This window comes from Sceloporus undulatus, chromosome 8 (assembly GCF_019175285.1).
Source record: "Sceloporus undulatus isolate JIND9_A2432 ecotype Alabama chromosome 8, SceUnd_v1.1, whole genome shotgun sequence".
In the NCBI taxonomy this organism is placed as follows: Eukaryota; Metazoa; Chordata; class Lepidosauria; order Squamata; family Phrynosomatidae; genus Sceloporus; species Sceloporus undulatus.
The window spans coordinates 31,614,519-31,635,564 of record NC_056529.1 but is presented as its reverse complement, the minus strand read 5'-3'; the positions used below and the strand labels follow the sequence as shown (position 1 = coordinate 31,635,564).

Below are 21,046 nucleotides of genomic sequence, written 5' to 3'. Positions count from 1 at the left end.
GACGCCTAAGAGTATATATGACTCCTCCAGAGTCATAGTCCAACGCTCAAACCATGCTGGATCTCTCTCTCTCCCATGCTGGAGCATGGGGCAAAAAAGTACACTTGTCCCTCCATATTTGCTAGGGTTAGGGGCACAAGACCCCCGTGAACATGGAAAAATAACAAAAACACCGTGTTTTTACCGGAGAGGACGCCTCTCTAGGAATCTCTAGGTCATCCAGTGCAACTCTGTAGTCAACATCCGACAGACACTGACCATAGAATTGCGCCGGAGGAGCTACAAAGGCCTAGTGGAGTATTCTCTTTGGTGCAACTTTTAGTTAAAGTTGACCATAGCGTTGCACTAGAGAGAACATATTAATCAAAGCTGCAAATATCAAAGCCACAAATATGGAGGGATGAGTGTATCTTTTTCAAACTCTGTATTTTTACTCTCTATGTCCTGAGAAAAAACAGAAGATGGCAGTGTGTGAATGGGCATGAGCGGGTGGATGGTGAACAAGCAATTGCAATATCAGGACAATGAACAATATGCAGCAAGGGTTTTGTTTCATTCAGTTTCTCCACCTCCTGTGGTTTCAGTGCATGCTCATTTCCCAGTTTGGTCATGTAAACCCATTGGGTGATCTTGAGCAAATCTCACTCTCTCTGGGATTTGTAGTTTGGTGAGGTATTTCACCTTCTCTACATCAGAGAGCTCTGGTGTCATGACAGACTCCAAATCCCAGGCTTGCATAGGATGGAGCCATAGCAGTTAAAGCAGTGTCAAGCTGCATTAATTCTACGGTGTAGATGCAGCCATAAACCAGAATTTAGGATTGCCACAGTGAAAACAGAGAGACAGGAAAAAATATAGGAGTGAAGCCTTGGAGGAAGGAAGAGCCCAAGAATGGCAACCCTGGATAAAGCAAATGAATTAAAATTTATGAGCCCAAGTCTGATATTTCTTCGACTCGTGATCCCTTATATTTCATGTTTTTCCTGCATAGTTGTAAGGACTAGAAATGTGCTTCTTAATGTTTCTTTCCCAATGGATCAAATTGTTGAAAAAAGGCATCCTGATTCTCTGGCTTCTTCATGGACGCATGGCCCCCACAATGAGATGTTGTAACAAGCCCAACCCTTTCCACATTCAGTGGGAACAGATACAAAATGGGTTAGATTGGGCCATATGGTGTAATGGTTTGAGCATTACATTGGGGAACCAGGGTCTGAATCTCCACTCAGCCATGGAAACTCACTGGGTGACTTTGGGCAAGTCATACTCTTTCAGCCTCAGAGGATGGCAATGGCAAATCTCCTCGAAAGAAATTTGCCAAAGAAAACCCCAACACCCACGATAGGGTCACCATAGGTCGGAAATGACTTCAAGCTACACAACAACAACAATGTTACTTGTGGATCTGGTGTGCTGCAAAGACCAGGGGCATCAATAGGTCAGTGCAGAAGGTGCAGTCCACATCGGATGACCCTAAATAAGGTGATGCCACTGCTTCCCAAGCATCTGCCTTTTGGAAGAAATGGGCCGCAACATTTGCCTGCATCCTTTTAAAATGCTGGAGCTCAGCGGAAGAGACTAGTGTGTGACTAGGGGAAAGGCTGGTATACATAAATACATGCGCCAGGTATGACTTTGACCTTTCCTTCCTCTGAAATGTAGCCTACAGCCCTTGGTATTAGTCGATGGTTTCCCTTCCAAATATTTTTTGCCTCTCCTTGCCTCATAGCCGCTCCAACCAGCAGTCACATAATGAAAAACAACCGAAGCGCTCCACTCTTGTCTACTGTTCAATAACCAGGCCTCCTTTTTCATTTTATACAAGATTGAAATTACCTGCAGATACCCAGTTAATAGGATGGTATTGTGCCCCCAGCGGGTAGCTAAGTCATCACGGTCGGCATGCTGGATATATTTTTGTGTGCCCAACGTTCCACCTTTGCCCTTTCTACGCAAACAATGTAGCGCAGTATTGAAAAAGGTGTTTCTCACATCGTCCGGAGACCTGTTCTCAGAAAACAGCCCACTGCTTTGCATGTATATAAAGAAAAACTTCAAGTTGTATCAGCACAGGTTGATCCACGGACCACGTCTGGCACTCGCCTTCCAAGATTTAGTCAGCAATGTAGTGAAACGGAGGAAGTTGGGTTTGTAGGGCCAAAGTCCCAGTAACCTTTTGATTTGCAGGGACAAGGATGTTGTCCATCAGCCCCATCCTAAATTCCTCTGTTCCTTCTGATCTTGCAAACCATCTTTGCAAAAGCTGGAAACAAATTTTCCTAGGAATAATACATTGCTAGGAATTATTTCTGGCACAATGAAAAATATTGGAGAGGTTGATCTTAGATGGACCATTGAGACCATTATCTTTACATAAGATCAACCTCTGGTGAAGATGAAAAGTATGTTGCCAAAGCAAATATTAGAGACAGCTACTCTACCTTTATTGGTTGTGCAGAAGAGGGAGGTTCAGCAGGTGCTGATTGTCTTCAAGCAGGAAACAAGCAGCACCTGTTGAAATCCCCTCTTCCACACAATCCATAAAGGTACAGGAGCTCTCTCCAGTTTTCACCCTGGCAACCCTGAAACTGGTGTCTTGCTATGACTTTGTCCCTGCAGGAAAGCCCTGCAGGTCTTTTCAGATCAGAGGTTTAAGGAGAAACAAGGTCTCAGCTGGACAGCTTGCAGAGGAAAAGGGCAGTTTTCCACCTCAATTAAAGATTATTGATAGGGCATCGACAGCAGTCCCTGGTTTCTCTTTGAGCTTTTGCTCTCTTTTTGCACATTGTGGCTGGATCAGTTTCTGGAAGAAGCAAACAGGTTGTGCATAGAGCCTTCTTCGGTTCCAAAAAGCAGTTGTTGAAGTATTGTGCTGCCACAAATGGAAAAGATACAGAGAATAGGCCACAGTCGCAGAGCAATCACTGTGCAAGAGGAGTGCTTTCAGCTACTGCAAAAGCAATTTCAAGGTGGTCGGAGACGAAGGGAAATTTTCTCACTTTGCCGTTTATCTGGATATGCCATAATGCAGAGCCTGTAGTTTAGGAACACATTTGGAGGCGAGTATTATCAGGAGGGATTGGCGAGGCTTTAATTTGGTTTGTGGCCTTTTTGAGAAGTGCTTTCCAAAAGTTGCTAATTTCTTCAAAAGCTCAAGAGAAAGTCTTCGAGATTAGAATATATAATCAGATGGATTGTTCCGCAAAGTCATAACCCCCAGGATTTGACCGATGAAAACTGAGACGCATGCAGCCCAGAAACATCGGCGTGGGATCAGAATGACAAATCTGTGTTAGTCCAGAATATCAGTCTGCAAAAGGATCTTGTAGCCCCTTTCCTGGAAGCACTGACCCTCTCTACTCTCACATCCATCCAGCCTTAAGAGTAAGCTCAAAAAGAGATGTATATCTGCTAGAATTTTACAAATTCTTTGACGTTGTTTTGCTTTGCTTCATCCTTTCGATCCTTTACTATATGCCCCTAAATTTTACCCTCTCCATAATTTTGGCCCCCAAACGTGCCCTCGACTTATGCATTAGGTCGACTTATATTTGAGTATCTACAGTAGTACATATTGCCTGACTGTTCCTCCCTGCTTTGGCCGCCCATCTTGGCCAAATCTCCCATTTGCCAAACAGCTGGGCCAGCACCAAAAATAGGATATGAATTATCTCCTGGATGTTGTGTGACGGAGAGTCTTTCCTTCTTGGTGGCACCATCCAGACACTTAGCTCTGGGACATCATCCCTTCCCTGTCTCTTCATTCTAGCCGCATGCTGGCAGTAGAAAGCCGTAGAAAGATGTGCAAATTGTTTTCGCTTCCTATCAGCTGGAAATGTGCAGAGAGGTCTCGGCGGGAAACTTCCTTTCTTATAATGGCTGCAGGAATCTGCAGGGATATAAAAAATCCCATTACTCCAAGGGGGTTGGGTGAATCATATAGGGCCAAGGGGTTTTGCTGCCTGAAGGGATAAACCAAAAGCCGGCGTGTCCTTCCCTATTCATTCCTCCAACCACAGCAGCCAAAACCATCCTAGTTATTTGGACACATTATTTGGGCTTCGAGCCGCATTGTAAAAAAACACCTTAAGGCTTTAATTTTAATCATTACGCCTCCGGTTAAAAATAAAATAGGTTGCTATTGTGTGCTTCCAAGCCATTTCTGATTGACGACGATGACCTAAAAGAAAACCTATTACAGGATTTTCTTGGCCATACTTTGTTCAGAGTTGGATTGGCATCGTCTCTGAGGACGAGAGAGTGTGACTTGTACAAAGTCACCCAAGGGATTTCCATGGCCTAGTGGGGATTCGAACCCTGGTCCCAGTTGAACACTCAAACCATCACATCACCCTGGCTCTGGTAAAATATTTGTTGTTGTTGTTGTTGTGTACTTTCAGGTCATGTCCAACTAAAGCTGATCGTAAGGCGATCCTATCATGGGGTTTTCTTGGCAAGTTTCTTCAGAAGGGGTTTACCATTGCCATCCTCTGAGGCTGAGAGAGTGTCACAAGGTATCATCATCATCATCATCATCATCATCATCATCATCATCATCATCTCTTACCTACCTTTCCCCATTTGTTCAGATGATGCTTGCAATTGCCTTTCCCACTATTTATTTCAACGTTGCTGACATTCCTGAATATAGAAAAATGGCTAAACATGTCCCCAAATATTTCTTTAACAATAATCTTTTGGAAGTAACTTCCAAAAGTGCTCGCCACACCAAAAACTAGTGAAATTAAGGCTGCGTCTGCACTGCAGAAGTAATGCAGCTTGGCACCACTTTAACTGCCATGGCTCCATCCTATGGAATCCTGGGATTTGTAGTTTGTTGCGGCGCCTGAGCGCTCTGAGAGAGAAGGCTAAATAGCTAACAAAACTACAGATATCAGGATTTCAAGAGTTATTCCCCCATGTTTCAACCCAAAAATATACCCAGCACAAAATAATGATCATTTACCATTCAGGGGGGGGAACCCTACTGCAGAGAGATGAGGAACCGAGAGAGATTTGTGGAAACCTAGATTTGATTTGTATATAATAAAAGCAACTTGCAATGTCATTATTATAAAATATTGAAGCCCATATCAGAATCCTCCGAAGATTGCCTGTCGGTTGCAAAGGAATGATGGCTGGCGGATGAGCAAACGCCTGGGATTTATACTCATGGATTTTAGCTTCCAAACTCATTTCAAGGTAGGACTAACTTCTGGCGCACCTGTTTTATTGTTCTGTGTACATGAGGATAGCTCTGCATCCTACTTTTCAGATGACAGATTTGCAAGGCCATTCTTTATTATATACAAATCAAAGGGCTGTCTGCTAGTTCATGGGTGCATCTACACTGTAGAAATAATACAGTTTGACACCACTTTAAATGTCATAGCTCCATCTTACAGAGTCCTAGGATTTGTAGTTTTGTGAGGCATGATACCTGTCTAACAAAGACAGCTAATTGTGTCACAAAACTGCCAAACCCAGAATTCCACAGCAACGAGGCATGGCAGTCAAAGCGGTGTCAAACTGCATTAATTCTGCAATGCAGATGCAGCTTCAGGGTGGATCTAAACTGTGGAAATAATGCAGTTTGACACCATTTTGACTGTGTAGTTTTGTGAGGCACCATCACTCATCAGGGAAGGCTAAAGAACGTGTAAAACTACAGCTCCCAGAATTCCATAAGATGGAACTACAGCACTTATAGCTCCGTCTAGTTGCAGTCCAATGCTCCAACCACTACACCATGCGTATAGTCAAGTTGTAGTCCAATGCTCAAACCACTATTTCATGCGTGTAGTCAAGTTGTAGTCCAATGCTCAAACCACTAGTCCATGTGTATAGTCAAGTTGTAGTCCAATGCTCAAACCACTAGTCCATGTGTGTAGTCAAGTTGTAGTCCAATGCTCAAACCACTAGTCCATGTGTGTAGTCAAGTTGTAGTCCAATGCTCCAACCACTACACCATGCGTATAGTCAAGTTGTAGTCCAATGCTCAAACCACTATTTCATGCGTGTAGTCAAGTTGTAGTCCAATGCTCAAACCACTATTTCATGCGTGTAGTCAAGTTGTAGTCCAATGCTCAAACCACTAGTCCATGTGTATAGTCAAGTTGTAGTCCAATGCTCAAACCACTAGTCCATGTGTATAGTCAAGTTGTACTCCAATGCTCAAACCACTAGTCCATGTGTGTAGTCAAGTTGTAGTCCAATGCTCAAACCACTACAGTATGCATATAGTCAAGTTGTAGTCCAATGCTCAAACCACTACACGATTGTAATCAAGTTGTAGTCCAATGCTCAAACTACTACACCGTGCTTATAGTCAAATTGTAGTCTAGTGCTCAAACCACTACACCATACTTACAGTCAAATTGTAGTCTAATGCTCAAACTACTACACCATGCGTATAGTCAAGTTGTAGTCCAATGCTCAAACCACTATTTCATGCGTGTAGTCAAGTTGTAGTTCAATGCTCAAACCACTACACCATTGTAATCAAGTTGTAGTCTAATGCTCAAACTACTACACCGTGCTTATAGTCAAATTGTAGTCCAGTGCTCAAACCACTACACCGTGCTTATAGTCAAATTGTAGTCCAATGCTCAAACCAGGCTGACTCTTAAGAATGCTCCTGCCAGCAACCCCCTATTTGGAAAAGGTGATATTTGGGCAGCCTACCTCTTACTAGGGCCAATTCACCAGAAGAACATCTGGTGTGACACCTGTCCTATAGCTATAGAGATTGTCAGAATGCGCCACATTTATGCTTCAGAATGTCTCACTCTCTCACCAAAGTGGAACAAAGGAGTGTGTGAACAGCAATGGGACTCACTTTCCTGCTGAAAGGGAGGGAGGTGGGTGTTTGATGGAATCAGAGAAGCAGAAAGAGGAGGAGTCGGTTGGAATAGGAACCTGTAGCAAGACGAAGCACAGAGAACAGCAGCATAGAAGAGAGAGTGGGAGGCTGGCATCACCCAGGAGCAGACCACGCCGATATGTGCCAGCCGAAGCGCATGCCACTGTTTGCCAGCCTGCAGATGAAGCACCAGGCAAGAGAGTTGTGAGAGTGACAGTGGAACTGACCACAGCTTGGAGCCTTCGAAGCAGCAGGTAGGTTGCTGCCAACAAGAGCATACAAAACAGAAGGAGGCATTTTGCTCTCTGGTTTGCTAGATAGTAATGGAGAGTGGTTACAATAGGGATTCTTGTGGTTCTTGCGTGCCTTAGTTGTTATGCAACTCATTGTAAAATCTTGCCCAAAGTCATTTCTGACGTATGGAAGCTGTTGTTTGTTTGTTTGTTTGTTTGTTTTCATTGTTGGGTGCCTTCAAATCATTTTTGGCTTATGGAGACCTTAAGGTGAACCTATCATGGGTTTTCCTTGGCAAGTTTTGTTCTGAGCGGGTTTGCCATTACGATCCCAAGGTTGAGAGAGTGTGACTTGCCCAAAGTGGGTTTACATAAGTACCCTGATAGAAGTAGATGGTGAATATAGATCATGACAGCTGCCGCATGTTTGAACTCTCCTTACGGTGTGTATAGCTCTCTCTCTCTCTCTCTCTCTCTATATATATATATAGTGTACAGAGATTCTCAGATTGTCAGCCCCTCCACTTTGAAATGTATCACACTTCTACTAAAATGGAGCAAAGAATTGTGCGAACAATGGTGACCCCAAGGTGAACTGATCATGGGATTTTTTGGGCACTTTTCTTCAGAGGGAGGTTTGCTATTGCCATCCTCTGAGGCTGAGAGAGTGTGACTTGCCCATGGGTTTCATGGCCAGGCAAGGATTTGAACCCTGGTCTCCAGAGTTGTAGTCCAATGCTCAAACCACTACACCATGCTGGCTCTTAGGAATGCTCCTGCCGGGGTTAGCAGCAAGCCATCCGTTGGAGAAGGTGACGTTTGGGCAGCCCACCTCTTACCAGGGACAACACACCAGGAGAACATCTGGTGTGACATCTGTACTGAGTCTTTAGTCTTACCCAGTGAGAGGTAGATGTTCTAGCTACCAGGACGAAGACAGCAAAAACGCATTGCTTAGAATAACCAATTTAAAGCATTCTCCAGTTATCATTTTCTTATGCTCTTGGTGCTAAAGTTGTTGCTGCTGTGTTTTTTGCATCTCCAAAAAAAGTGAGAGATTGCTTTAACCTGATGGCATCTTCAGTTGTTATAACCCATCAAAGCTCTAAAAAAAAACAGCAGGCAGAAATGAATCTATGAAAAGAGTGAGCCTGGGGTTTAGTGTTACATTTTAAAATGGATGGTCCGCATGGCCACCTCCCTGTGAATAATTTCCATCGCTTTTGCCCTGCGTTGGGAGGCAAAACAAATTATTTCTGCACAGCATTTTCTCCCTTCTTTGCGCATTCTGAAGTGGTCCAGGAAATTATGCTCTGCAGAAATGTATGTGGGGTTCCTTTGTGGAAGGCATTGTTTCCCATGTGGAAAAGCCACATGTATTTATGCACAGAATCATTCTCCATCATATTTGGGAATGATTCAAAAATGTCACAAAAAGTCCTACTGCTCTGCTATTCTTCTCAGAAGAGTTTCTGAAGCGTTGAAGAAACCCCTTTTTTCCTAACCAGAAAATAACAAAGATCATTTCCATCCTTAAACTTGAGTTACCACCTATTTGTTTCTGAACAATTCCCTAAAGTCCTTGCATGACTTTAAACTCCAAGGTGGAAAGAACTTGAGGTCTTTAAACTTCCGTAAGCGTAACGTAAGACCTTATCACACTAGATGAATCCTGTTCAGAAACGGGATTTTAGAAGTAGAAAAGCCCCGCAAATGTGGGAGGTTTTTTCAGACGGGTTTCTGCAAAACAGAAATAATGCAAAAATAAAGCGAACGTAAAGGGGACAAGAATGACACCGTTTTACTTTTGGAGCTTCCCGAAAGTAAAAAGGTGTCGTTTTTGTCCCCTTTATGTTTGCTTTATTTTCGTGGTATTTCTGTTTTGCAGAAACGTCATGTGAAAAACTTCATTTGCAGGATTTTTGTACTTAAAATCTACTTTAAATCCCATTTCTGAGCGGGATTAAGGAATTGCTCTTAATTTCGAATGAAAAGAAAGTGGGGCCAGAACGCATTCACGTGAATTTGCTAGTTCAGCGAATTGCATTTGAACTGACTTCCCATTGCCTGAAAATAGCTTGCCATTGCCTGAAGTTGTGTGTGGTAGTCTATCACACAATAACGTGAAACTCCAAGATTGCATTTGGACTGACTTCCCATTGCCCGAAAATAGCTTCCCATTGCCCAAAATTGTGTGTGATCACCTCTCACGCAATAACATGAAATCCCATGATTGCGTTTGGACTGACTTACCATTGCCCAAAATTGCGTGTGGTAGTCTATCATGCAATAACGTTAAACTCCATGATTGCGTTTGGATTGCCATTGAATTATACTTCCAATTTCCCTTGTCTGATAACGTCCCTTGTGTCCTCTGCTGCTCTGCTTAGGTCTTGCAGATTCAGGCCCATGACCTCTTGGACCCATTTGATGTGAGGTCTTCCTTCCTTTCTGCTACCTTCAACCTTTCCTAGCATTATTGCCTTTTCCAATAAGTCGTGGCTTCTCAGGTTGTGGCCAAAGTGTGACAACCTCAACTTGATCATCTTGGCTTCCAGAAAGATTTCAGGCTTGATCTGTTCAAGGACCCTTTTGGGTCATCCCCGGTATCCTCACACTCTTCTCCAGCACCACATCTCCAAAGAATTGCTTTTTTCCCATAGCTGTGTCATATCCCGCTGATATTTCCACACGAAAGAAAGGGTTATACCATCATGGCAACAGATGAGCATGAACGATAGATGGAACTTACTGCAAGAATGCACCTGTAATAAACATAACTCATAAAAAGTCTAGCCAGAAGTATAACATTGTCTTCAGGCTGGGCTCCAGATATTTCTGATCACAGTCCAGAAGAATGAGATTATTATTTTTTATCCTGAATACCATTTTAAAAATGCTGTCCAAAACGCCACAGGATAACAAACCTGATTGCTTGGTCTTTCGTAACAGCTAGCAGTGATGCCAAGGAGAAAATTCAACAGAAGGGTGGCACTGAAGGAACACAAAAGTCAACTGGAGTTGAAAGGTTTTTGAGCACAGTGCATAGTTCTGAGAGGACTGAATGTGGTAGCGGCTGGCATACACCGATCTCTGTTTTGCATGTTATCCTTATGGAAGGGGCATAGCTATGGCAGGTGGATGGCAAAATGAAGGCACTGTCCCTCCAAAGATGAATCCAGCCCAACAAGGAAATTTTCCTTGACGTCTCAAATTATCTAGTATTGCAGTATAGACATACGTCAGTTAACAAAGCCTCCCGACAAAGATACTCCTTTTTAATAAGTCTTTTTTTATTTACCTCTGGTGTCGTAGATCCAGAGAGTTCAAAGAATTGAAAGTCCCTTCCCAAACTATAAATCCCAGGACCCTGTAGAATGGAGCCAAGAATGGAAATGGCACCAATCTACAGCAATTGGGCAGTCCCCCCCCATATTATTATTATTATTATTATTATTATTATTATTATTATTAACCTGCCTCTCCTATAAGATCGAGGTGGATATGATTGGCCCAAGTTCAATCAATGAGCTTCGTGGCTAATTGTAGATTTGAACCCGGATCCCTCCACTGTTTTAGCTTTAGGCACCAATGGAAATGGAGAATGTAACTCTTCCCCCCTTCCGTTTTAAAAAACATATCCAACGTTGTTGTTGTTGGGCACCTTCAAGTCCTTTCCGACTTATGGCAACCCTAAAGCGACCCTATCACACGGTTTTCTTGGCCAGTTTCTTCAGAGGGGGTTTGCCATTGCCATCCTCTGAGGCTGAGAGAGTGTGACCTGCCCAAGGTGGGTTTATATGCCCGAGCCAGGATTCAGACCCAGGTCTCCAGAGTCATCATCAGACGTTCAAACCACTACATCATACTAGCTCTCCATATGTCCTTCTAGTAGAACAGAATCCAAAGGCACTTGACGAGATGGATGAATATTTCGGGAACATCTATTTTTCCAGCGCTGTAAAAATCCATTTTCTTGCCAAGTGTGTCGATTTACCCCTCAGATCTCATTGCCAGAGAGGCACCTGCTCTGTTTAGCTGTAATAATGCATCTAAGAGCGGTATTGAAGGCATAGGCGCTAGAAAGAGAAGAACAAATATCAGGCTGTCTTCCTTGCATCTTCCCTGCATAAGTCAACATAAATCAAGACAGTATTTCTTATCTGTGGCCAAATATTTAGATTAGAATCTGTGCCTCTGGGAGAAGCCTAGAATGCTTTGACTGATGTTGGCTCCAAAGGCAGTTTCACATTTGTAATGCTTCAAATGCTCTTTTGCAAAACAATGTTAATGTAAAACCCCAAGCCCTATTATTAACTCAGTACCTCTTTGACTGAGTTTTACGAAATGACTTTGTTATATGTGGTCTTTTTCACACAGTCATAGCACCGTGGTCTTACTTTAAGTGCCATGAAATCCTGGGCTTAGTAGTTTGGGAAGGCACTAGAGCTCCCTGGCTGAGAAATTTAAATACCTCCCTATAAACTGCAGATCCCAAGATTATGGAAGGATGGAACCATGGAAGAGAAAGTGGAATCATAGGATGGAACGGAAAGCCAACAAAAACGACACCTTTTCACTTTGGGAAGTTCCTGAAAGTAAAAAAGGGGTCATTTTGGTCGACTTTCCATTCACTTTTATTTTTACGTTATTGCTCTTTGGAGTCATAGCCTCGGATATATATTATCTACTTGGGGCTGTAGTATCTACTGCGTCATTTTCTGACATGGCCATGCAGTTCTTTGCTGAAATATTAAAAAGTGAGTCCCCAAATGTGTAAGATCCTAGAATTGGAAGATACACCGGAGGTTGGCTAGAGTAGTTCTTCTCAATTTTTGGAACTCCACATGTTTTGGACTTTAGCACCCAGGGATCCCAGCCAGCATGGCGACAGGTCAATAATTCTGGGAGATGAAGCCTCAAATATATAGACGATCAAATTTGGAGATGTACGGATTAGTTCAACCAGCTGCTTCTCAGTACAGACTCATCCATGAGTCCTCATCCAGTCCCTCTAAAACCTTTGTTTGCCTTAAACTGGAGAAGAACAGGATACCTTTTTGTTCTAATATGTCTTCGAATGAGAAAGAAACTCGCTCAGGTGTAGGAATAAAATGTTACAGCTGGTATTAGGAAGTGCCAGGAAAGAGTATGGAGCAACAGAGCCTTAGGTGTATCTACACTGTAGAAATAATGTGCTTTGACACCACTTTAAGTGCTGTACCTCCGTCGTATGGAGTTTGTGGTTTTACAAGGTCCTCAGCCTTCTTTGCCAAAGAGTGCTGCCAGGATAATAATAATAATAATAATAATAATAATAATAATAATAATGGGACGCAGAAGATGATGATGATGATGATTATTATTATTATTATTATTATTATTACAGTATTTATATTTCCCGCCTCTTTCTGCGGATCGAGGTGAAATTACAACCTGATAAAATACAACCAACGAGGATTGTCTAGGATGGAGCCGTGACAATTAAAGCAGTGTTAAACTGCATTATCTCTACAGTGTAGATGCAAAACAAGCCATCACAAACCTCAGCAACAAATTTATGGCAACTCTAAGGTGAACCTATCATGGGATTCCCTTGGCAAGATTTGTTTGGAGGAGGCCTAGAGGAGCCCACAGTCATAATCTCCATGATAACTTTCTCCCCATCCTTCTCGCTTCTCCTCCCAATACTCCGCAGGGGGAAACCATGACCGAGCACGAAGACTTTGCCGGCTTTGTGGGACACTGGAACGCCTCGGACGCCTCCCAGTTCAGCCCGGCCAGCATCATCGTCCCGGTGGTCTTCTCCCTCATCTTTCTGCTGGGCACCGTTGGCAACAGCTTGGTGCTGGCAGTGCTGCTGAGGAATGGCCAGATGGGCCACAACAGCACCAACCTCTTCATCCTCAATCTCAGCCTAGCTGACTTCTTCTTCATCATCTTCTGCGTCCCCTTCCAGGCCACCATTTATTCCTTGGAAGGCTGGGTTTTTGGGTCCTTCATGTGCAAGACCGTCCACTTCTTCATCTACCTCACCATGTATGCCAGCAGTTTCACCTTGGCGGCCGTCTCAGTGGACAGGTAATCCAGCTAACAATGAAAGCTTCTACCCCAGGAATGGGCTGGATGTCTCTTGGTGTTATATGCTAGCAGTTATAATGCAGTTGTGTGTGTCTTGGGGGCTTTGTTGTTGTTGTGTGACTTCAAGTCATTCCTGACTTATGGCGACTCTAAGGCGAAGCTATTATGGGGTTTTCTTGGCAAGGTTTGTTCAGAGGCGGTTTGCCATTGCCTTTCCCACTAGTTATTTCTCATTGCGTATTGCATTTTTATTGATTATTTATTGGATGACTATGGTTGATCAGATGGCCCTCAGTATGTGTGTGTGTGTGTGTGTGTGTGTGTGTGTGTTGTGTGCCTTCTAGCCATTTCCATATTATGGTGACCTTAAGGCAAACCTATGATGGGGTTTTCTTGGCAAGATTCGTTCAGAGGAGGTTTGCCATTGCCTTTCCCTGAGGCTGAGAGTGTGTGACTTGCTCAAGGGCACTCAGTGGGTTTCATGGCCAAGCCGGAAATTGAACTTTGGTTTCCAGAGTTGTAGTCCAATGCTCAAACCACTATGCCACACTGGCTCATTACCTGAACCATATGTTGAGTTTAATACAAGAAACAAAAAATGGACTCTGTTTGGCCACTGCACATTTCCACTGGCTTTGCAACGCCTTCCCAGGAATTCCCTCGGGATCCAGCTAACACAGTTTGGCTCTCTCCCTGCTGGGTCCTTCTCCCGCTTTTCCATCTGCCCAGTGACAGCTCCCTTCTCCAAAAGTGACACAAAAATGGGCAATCTGTTTTCTTTGCTATCGTGTCAACTCACCAACCTGACAGAGCTGTCAGCATTCAGTATGATCCCTTGCCGCCAAGCCGTCTCTCCTGGAGGACAGAGTCTATCAAGCAGATGGTTTCTATCAGCTTCTCATCATCTCTAGTCCCTGGGGTGCTGCACACAGCAGAATGAGCCATACTGCAACAGAGATGCATGTTTAAATCACTCCGGTGTTGATCCCAGGACTTAAGCAAGTTCACACAGCATAAGGAGAGGTGGGGTAATAATAATAATAATAATAATAATAATAATAATAATAATAATAATATCCCAGGCTATCCCAAACAAGCACCCTCCAGATGTATTGGACCAGAGCCTGCAAAGCTTACTTTTGTGGAATACAGCTCCCAGAATTCCCCAGTCAGTATGGCCACTGGCCATGTTGGCTGGGAGAGTCTGGAAACTGTAGCCCAAAAACTACAGTATATCCTTCCAAGCTTTAGATTAGGCTACAGTGACTATGATTCTGTATTTCTGATTCCTTTGGGAAAAGGCGGGATATAAATATTATTATTATTATTATTATTATTATTATTATTATTATTATTATTATTATTATTATTTCTATGACTACTGAGCCAGTGTGGTGTGGTGTAGTGGTTGATCTCCTCTCAGAAGAGTTTTGAACCTGGGACCACGGGCCATAAAAGCTGCAAATGCACCCTATATCCCATTGTTGTTGGGTTTTTATTATCCTTTCTCTATGATATGGATTTATATGGTCAAGCTCCTACATCAGGGCTGTGTAGTGTAGACCTTTCATATAGATTTGCACATTGGTTGTGCTATGCAACCCCTGTATTGAATGGCAGCATTGCACCACGGAACATACAACCAAATATACAACTGAATGTTTGTGTGCCCATGCTTTGGCATGCATGTTGATATGCACATTTGCATCTGCATGCACAATGATGTGGCATGCAGGATTCCATTTCTGCATGGTTAAGTTGAGGGGAATTTATATACAGTATATGCAAAGACATTAGCAGGGTGGTAGTCTATAGCAGGCTCCCAGTTCATGTTATAGTGTGGATGAGTTACCTTTATAGACTGCCTTCTCTTCAGTGAGCATGAGGCAGAGGGCATGGCTTTCTTCTTGCCCACTTCATCCTCATAACAACAACCCTGCCAGGTAGGTTGGGCTAAGAGAGAATATCAGCCAGTGAATTTCATGGCTCAGTGAGGACTGGAACACAGAATTCCAAGGGTCACATTCAAAATTCGAACCACTAACCAGTATAGACCATGTTCAGGTTAGACATCACCCCAAACCATAGTTTGCATCAGCTCTAGCTGAGAACCCAAACTATGGCTTGAGTTTCTCAAACATACACTAGCCAAACCATGGTTTAGACCTGCTCGATCATGCTGACTTTTCTCCACTCAGTATTAGAAATTCAAAGGTTCCCTTAACTTCCATCTTCATTATTCAACAGCTTCTGGAGTCAAAGAAAAAGCTTGTCCATGCAGACACTGCACCAAGCTATGGGTGGGATAAGCCATGTTCTGTGAAACTATGGTTTCTGATTTGAGTTGGGGGCAAACCATGATCAGAATCTAAACAGAGCCTGTATGCATGCTAGTTCACTAGAGCATCCTTCATTGCCCCTGTCAACCTTGGAAAGTATAGTAACTATACTGTTGATAATCCTCAGCCATTCCTAATGCCATTGACTTCTTTTGGGGCAGGTATTTGGCCATCCGTTACCCACTGCGATCCCGGGAGTTACGGACCCCTTGCAATGCGGTGGTGGCGATGGCTGTCATTTGGAGCCTGTCTGTGATCTTTTCTGGGCCCTACCTGAGCTACTATGACCTGATTGAATGGGAATCCAGCTACATTTGTGTCCCGGGATGGGAGGAATGGAAGCGCAAGATCATGGACACCAGCACCTTCGCCTTTGGCTACGTGATCCCAGTGCTTATTGTCAGTCTCTCCTACACCCGGACCATTAAATACCTGTGGACAGCTGTAGACCCGCTAGAGAATATGTCCGAGTCCAAGAAGGCCAAGCGCAAAGTGACCAAGATGATTATCATTGTGACTGTCCTCTTTTGCCTCTGCTGGCTGCCCTATCATGTGGTCATCCTCCGCTACCTCTATGGAGACTTCCCTTTCAACCAAACCACCTATGCCTTCCGGCTGCTCTCCCATTGCATGGCTTACGCCAACTCTTGCCTCAACCCTATCGTCTATGCCCTGGTCTCCAAGCACTTCCGCAAAGGGTTCAAGAAGGTCTTCAGCTGCCTCCTGCGAAAGACGGCACGGAATAGAGTCCATGTCATCCACGCGGCTCACACCATGCCTGGCTTTGAGGCAGGCTCAACTGAAGTGTCTCAGATGAACGATGACAATGGGCAGTTGAGTGGATGTGAACTGGATCCCAGATCCCTCGTGGTCCCATCAGGATCCACCAGGCCTCTCCATATTTCGTAGACTGTGTGGAAGGAGAACTTGGACAATCTCTTCCAACTCTATGATTCTATGAAATGGTCTGAAACACTTCTATCAAGGCTGCTTGGGAGGTTGTTTCCTTGAGAGACTCTGCGCCACAGATACCTTCACAGTTATCTTCACTGAAGTTAGGGTTGCCAAGTCAAGCATGTCCGAGGCCTTGAGATTTCAGGGCCAAAACCGGACATTTGGTGTCCTGTTGGTGTCCTCAAACATGATATGTGGAGCATGAACCACAGTTGCTCAGAGCATGTTCTTCAAATAATAAACACCAAATCGAACAAATAAAGAAATATTTCTCTGGTTGGAAATGACGTTTGCTAAGGACTGCATTGAAACTGGGGAGGGGGAGCATACTTTTCATAGCTCTGTTTTTAATACCTTTGCAAACATACTTCATGTTAGTAACTTTTGCACACACACACACACACACACAGGTTGAGTATCCCTCATCTGAAGTTCGTGGGACCAAAAATGATTGGGACTACAGATTATTATTATTATTCTAATTTTGGAATACACACATACAAATAATGAGATATCTTGGAGATAGGACCCAAGCTTAGACATGACATTCATTTATGTTTTCTATACACCTTACACACATAACCTGAAGGTAATTTTATAGACAATGTTTTAAATAATTTCCGCGCATGAGACAAAGTTTGTGCACACTGAACCATCCATAAGCAAAGGCGTCGCTATCTTAGCCACCCATCGTGGCCAATTTTAGATTTTGGAATATTTTGGAATTCTGAAATATGTTTTCTGAGACACCAAAGCAGAAAAGGCTAAAGACCTCTTAAAACGACAAATCCCAGGAGTCCATGGGATGTGGTTACAGCATTTAAAGTGGTGTCAAAGTGCACTATTTCTACAGTATAGATGCACCCTTGGTGTTAGTCACAGTACCATCGAGTTGGGGCTCACAATACAAGTCTTGTAAAACAAATGCAAGTCTCTGTGTTCATGCTCATGTCTGTAATGAGATTTTAGACTGGACCTTCCCAGTATCCAGATCCCACTTGGGCTCCTAATTGTCTGTGAATATTACAAGGGAGGATAGAAGGAGGCAACTCAACCGAATGCGGGCTGGCTAGAATTGCAAGGTCAACTGAAGCGCAGCCTGTCCTTTGCTGCCTCCAATTAACAATTTGATCCACATTGGCAATCAATTTCCCTGTCCCAAGACGCCTCCGGAAATAATCCAAAGGAAGATGCAAGTGTGGCGGGGGGGGGGGGGAGTGTCCATGAGATGTGCACATGCTGCGGGAGCCATAGTCACATCCATGTCAGAAGTCTCTGTCATCTCCTGGGTCCTCACTAAGAGGGAGCTCACTCTGTGATCCGCTGTGTGAACCTGCTGTGTTCACTTTCTTGGCCTGCGACTAATTAATAGTCCTCAAATATTTGATGTCACACTTGTTTCGAAGGTCAACCGCTGCGGCCACCAATAGCGGCTATTCATTATTGTCCCTTTTTACTTCTTAAGGGATGGTATTGATTCGACATGACAGTAAAATCTCCTACAGTTTCTGTTAGGCCCTGGCCATCTTTAAAGAAACGATGCTCCAGGTAAAGAATCCTTATGTTTGTTCAGCTCAAGCCCTAGTTGTCTCCAGTAGCGTCACTAGGGTTGGTGTCATCCGGTGCGGTAACTCATGGTATCACCAACCCCATTGAGCTTCTCCCCTATCGCACCATATAAAATTCATAATAATGTGGGTTTTTGTGTACAATGCACCTGCGTCATATGTGGATGTGTCATAGGCAGCTTTCAGCATACACTGAAGGGCATGCCATATGCAGCTTTCAGTTTACATTGAAAGCTGCACACCGGAAGAAGCAATGGCACATGCATGGCGCACGCACCATACTGCACACAGGCACAAGCCCCATTGTTTTCAATGGAGCTCCACCATACGCTGTATTTTCCTTACGTGTAAGAGAAGGGCATGCTGTACTAATGTTACTCATAAATCCTAATTCCCATATATCACTGAATGTATTGATAAGAGTTGTGATATAAACTAGCAAAATTAAAATTACAGTGGTCCTTCCACATTCACTGGGGTTAGGGATGGAAGACCTCTGTGAACAGGGGGGAACACAAATAGAAACACTATTCTTTTTACCTAAGAGAACATCTCCCTAGGAATCTCCAGGTCCTCTATGGTCAACATCTGCCAGAGGTTGATCATAGGATTAAGCTGGAGGACCTACAAATGCCTAGAGAAGTGTTTTATCTAGGAACTTGTAGGTTCTCCAGCACAACTCTATGGTCAACCTTCGGCAGAGGTGCGCTGGAGGACCTAAATATTCCTAGAGAGAACATATTAATAAAAAATGCAAACCAGCACTTCTGCAAAAGTGAAAGCCGCAAATGTGGAGGGCAACTGTATACCTTTCAGTTACAATATCAAATGGCTCAAGGATTTAGGAACACTGAAAACCTTCATCCTAGGTGCATCCACACTGCAGAAGTAATCCAGGTTGACACCACTTTAACTGCCATGGCTTCAGGCTACGGATCCTGGGATTTGTCATTTTGGGAGATATTACGCCTTCTCTGCCAAAGAGCTCTGGTGCCACAACAAACTGCAATTCCCAGAATCCAATGGCATTAATCTGCAGCAGTTAAAGTGGTGTCAAACCGGATTATTTCTGCAGTGCGATACAGCCTCTCTCGACATGACAAGCCTGGAGGTAAGTGGTCATGAATGAAGGCAGGCACACAGAAGTGAATAAACTCAGTTTCCTGCTGCCTATCCACTGTAGCATCATCCATTGCTATGGTTGCATATCTGTTTTGGCTACCTGACGTCGATGTTTCCCATTTGGGTTATGACTCAAAATCAATCTAGCCCTGTGATATTTGATTGCTTCTAATCATTTTAATAATGTGCCTCTCTGCTCAGAGCTGTCCAAATGAATGCATGAAAAGTAATTAATCTGAAATTGCCAGTGAGGGCAGTGGGAGAGAATAAAACAAGGGAGACAAAGGTCCGTCTCTTGTCCAGAGATAGATATTATTAACTAGAGAGCTGGTTGAATTCAAAGATACAGCCGTGTTAGTCTATAGAATCAGTACACAGAGTGATCTTGGAGCACCTACGTGCCAAACTAGATCTCACTGGAGCTGTTTTTTGTAACCGTTCCAATTTGTTCTGGTGACCTGTCCTTCCATCTCAGTGGCCCCAACAGGCTTCAGCCTTCCCTGATCCTAAGCACCGAATGCTGATTTACCTTAAAGAAGCAGCGGTGAGGAGGGGGATCTATTGATGGAATTCAAGATGACAAACAACTGTTTGAGGGCAGACGGAATAGTTTTCATGCAAGAGTGCTTTGGGCTTCTCCGGCGCGTGGGATGCATGCAGATACCTATGCGCGGAATAGCTTTTCGCTGGGCGCCAACTTGATGATGCAAATCAGTGCTTGTGCTTGACACGGGCAGCCAATTGTACGAAGCAGGGGAGAACGCAGACTAAGTTTCAATTGCATTATGCATTGCATTTTAAAAAAATATTGTATTTGTGGACAGAAGTGGCAACTTGCCCGCAGCATAATGTTGGCATGGGATGTGTCCATCTCAATGTTACAGCCAGCCATAGCCTCCTCTGCAATACTCTATTCCATTTCCATACCTCCTTCCTACCCAGTTTTCAATCTCTCCCACCTTCATTCCATCTGAGTCACTAAATCCTTCAGGGGCTGTTTTAGTTGTCCGCTGTTGTTTACCTTATATACCAGTGATTATTATGTCCAGGTTCTAGCTATAGTTGGGATGCATTCGTTGATTTTCAGTATCATCACCACCACCATCATCATCTCCTTGTCCTTTTCTTTATGGATATGCCATCTTTTCCCCACTCTGGGATGCAAGGTAGTTTGCAATAGTTAAAACAGATGCAGCTAAAAAAATTCACGTCGACTCACCCGCTTCCTTTGTGAGGCTGCTTTCATTTCAAGGCAAAGGTCTTGATCCATGCACCATTTTCACATTTTAGACAAAGGCAAGGTCGTCCTTTTGAGAACTTGAATAGAACATGATTAGCCGACTGGAAGAAGGACATTGTGCTTGAAAGGAACGGAGAACAAGAGACAGCAGCCTAAAAGACCACAGAATGGCACAGTGAATAGGTAGAAGATGCCGCCTTATAATGGAGGCCAGCCAAAGATATTTTGCAGGCAAAAAAGGCAAAGAAAAGGACGGTGTCCTCCCTGTATTACAGAAGCAATTTGTAAATGGGTGAATTTCGATTCAGGGACAGTGTTCCCCATCACATCTGAGAGCAGCACATTTCGAAAAAGTAATTCTAAAATGGTGAAAGGTCCAGAAATGATGCCCAAGAAGGAGCTGGATATGTTTAGCCTGGAGAAGAGAAGGTTCAGGGGTGACATGACAGCCCTGTTTAAATATCTGAGAGGATATCACATTGAGGAGGGAGCAAGCTTGTTTTCTGCTGCTCCAGAGAATAGGACCTGGAACAGTGAAGCTACAGGAAAAGAGATTCCACCTTAACATTAAGAAGATCTTCCTTACAGTAAGAGCTGTAATGGGTGGCCCTTGGGGTCTCTTCCTTCTCTAGGATTCTGTTAAGACC

The 21,046-nt window shown here is 43.7% G+C and overlaps 1 protein-coding gene across 1 annotated transcript; it reads left to right on the top strand.

The window, feature by feature from the left end:
- The first annotated feature begins 4,400 nt into the window (after positions 1-4,400).
- On the top strand, positions 4,401-16,678 carry LOC121914777 (galanin receptor 2b-like). Its single transcript, XM_042438450.1, has 3 exons — positions 4,401-4,514; positions 12,794-13,176; positions 15,677-16,678. Exons 1-3 carry the CDS (start codon positions 4,440-4,442, stop codon positions 16,422-16,424), a joined length of 1,206 nt encoding a protein of 401 aa, XP_042294384.1. The 5' UTR covers positions 4,401-4,439; the 3' UTR covers positions 16,425-16,678.
- Positions 16,679-21,046: the final 4,368 nt, after the last annotated feature.

Excerpts from the sequence above, each read along its gene's own strand:
- LOC121914777 (XM_042438450.1), top strand. The coding sequence starts at position 4,440 with ATGGGGTTTTCTTGGCAAGTTTCTTCAGAAGGGGTTTACCATTGCCAT. Across the intron at positions 4,515-12,793 it reads GGCTGAGAGAGTGTCACAAG|GGGGAAACCATGACCGAGCA; the intron begins GTATCATCATCA and ends AATACTCCGCAG. Across the intron at positions 13,177-15,676 it reads GCGGCCGTCTCAGTGGACAG|GTATTTGGCCATCCGTTACC; the intron begins GTAATCCAGCTA and ends CTTTTGGGGCAG.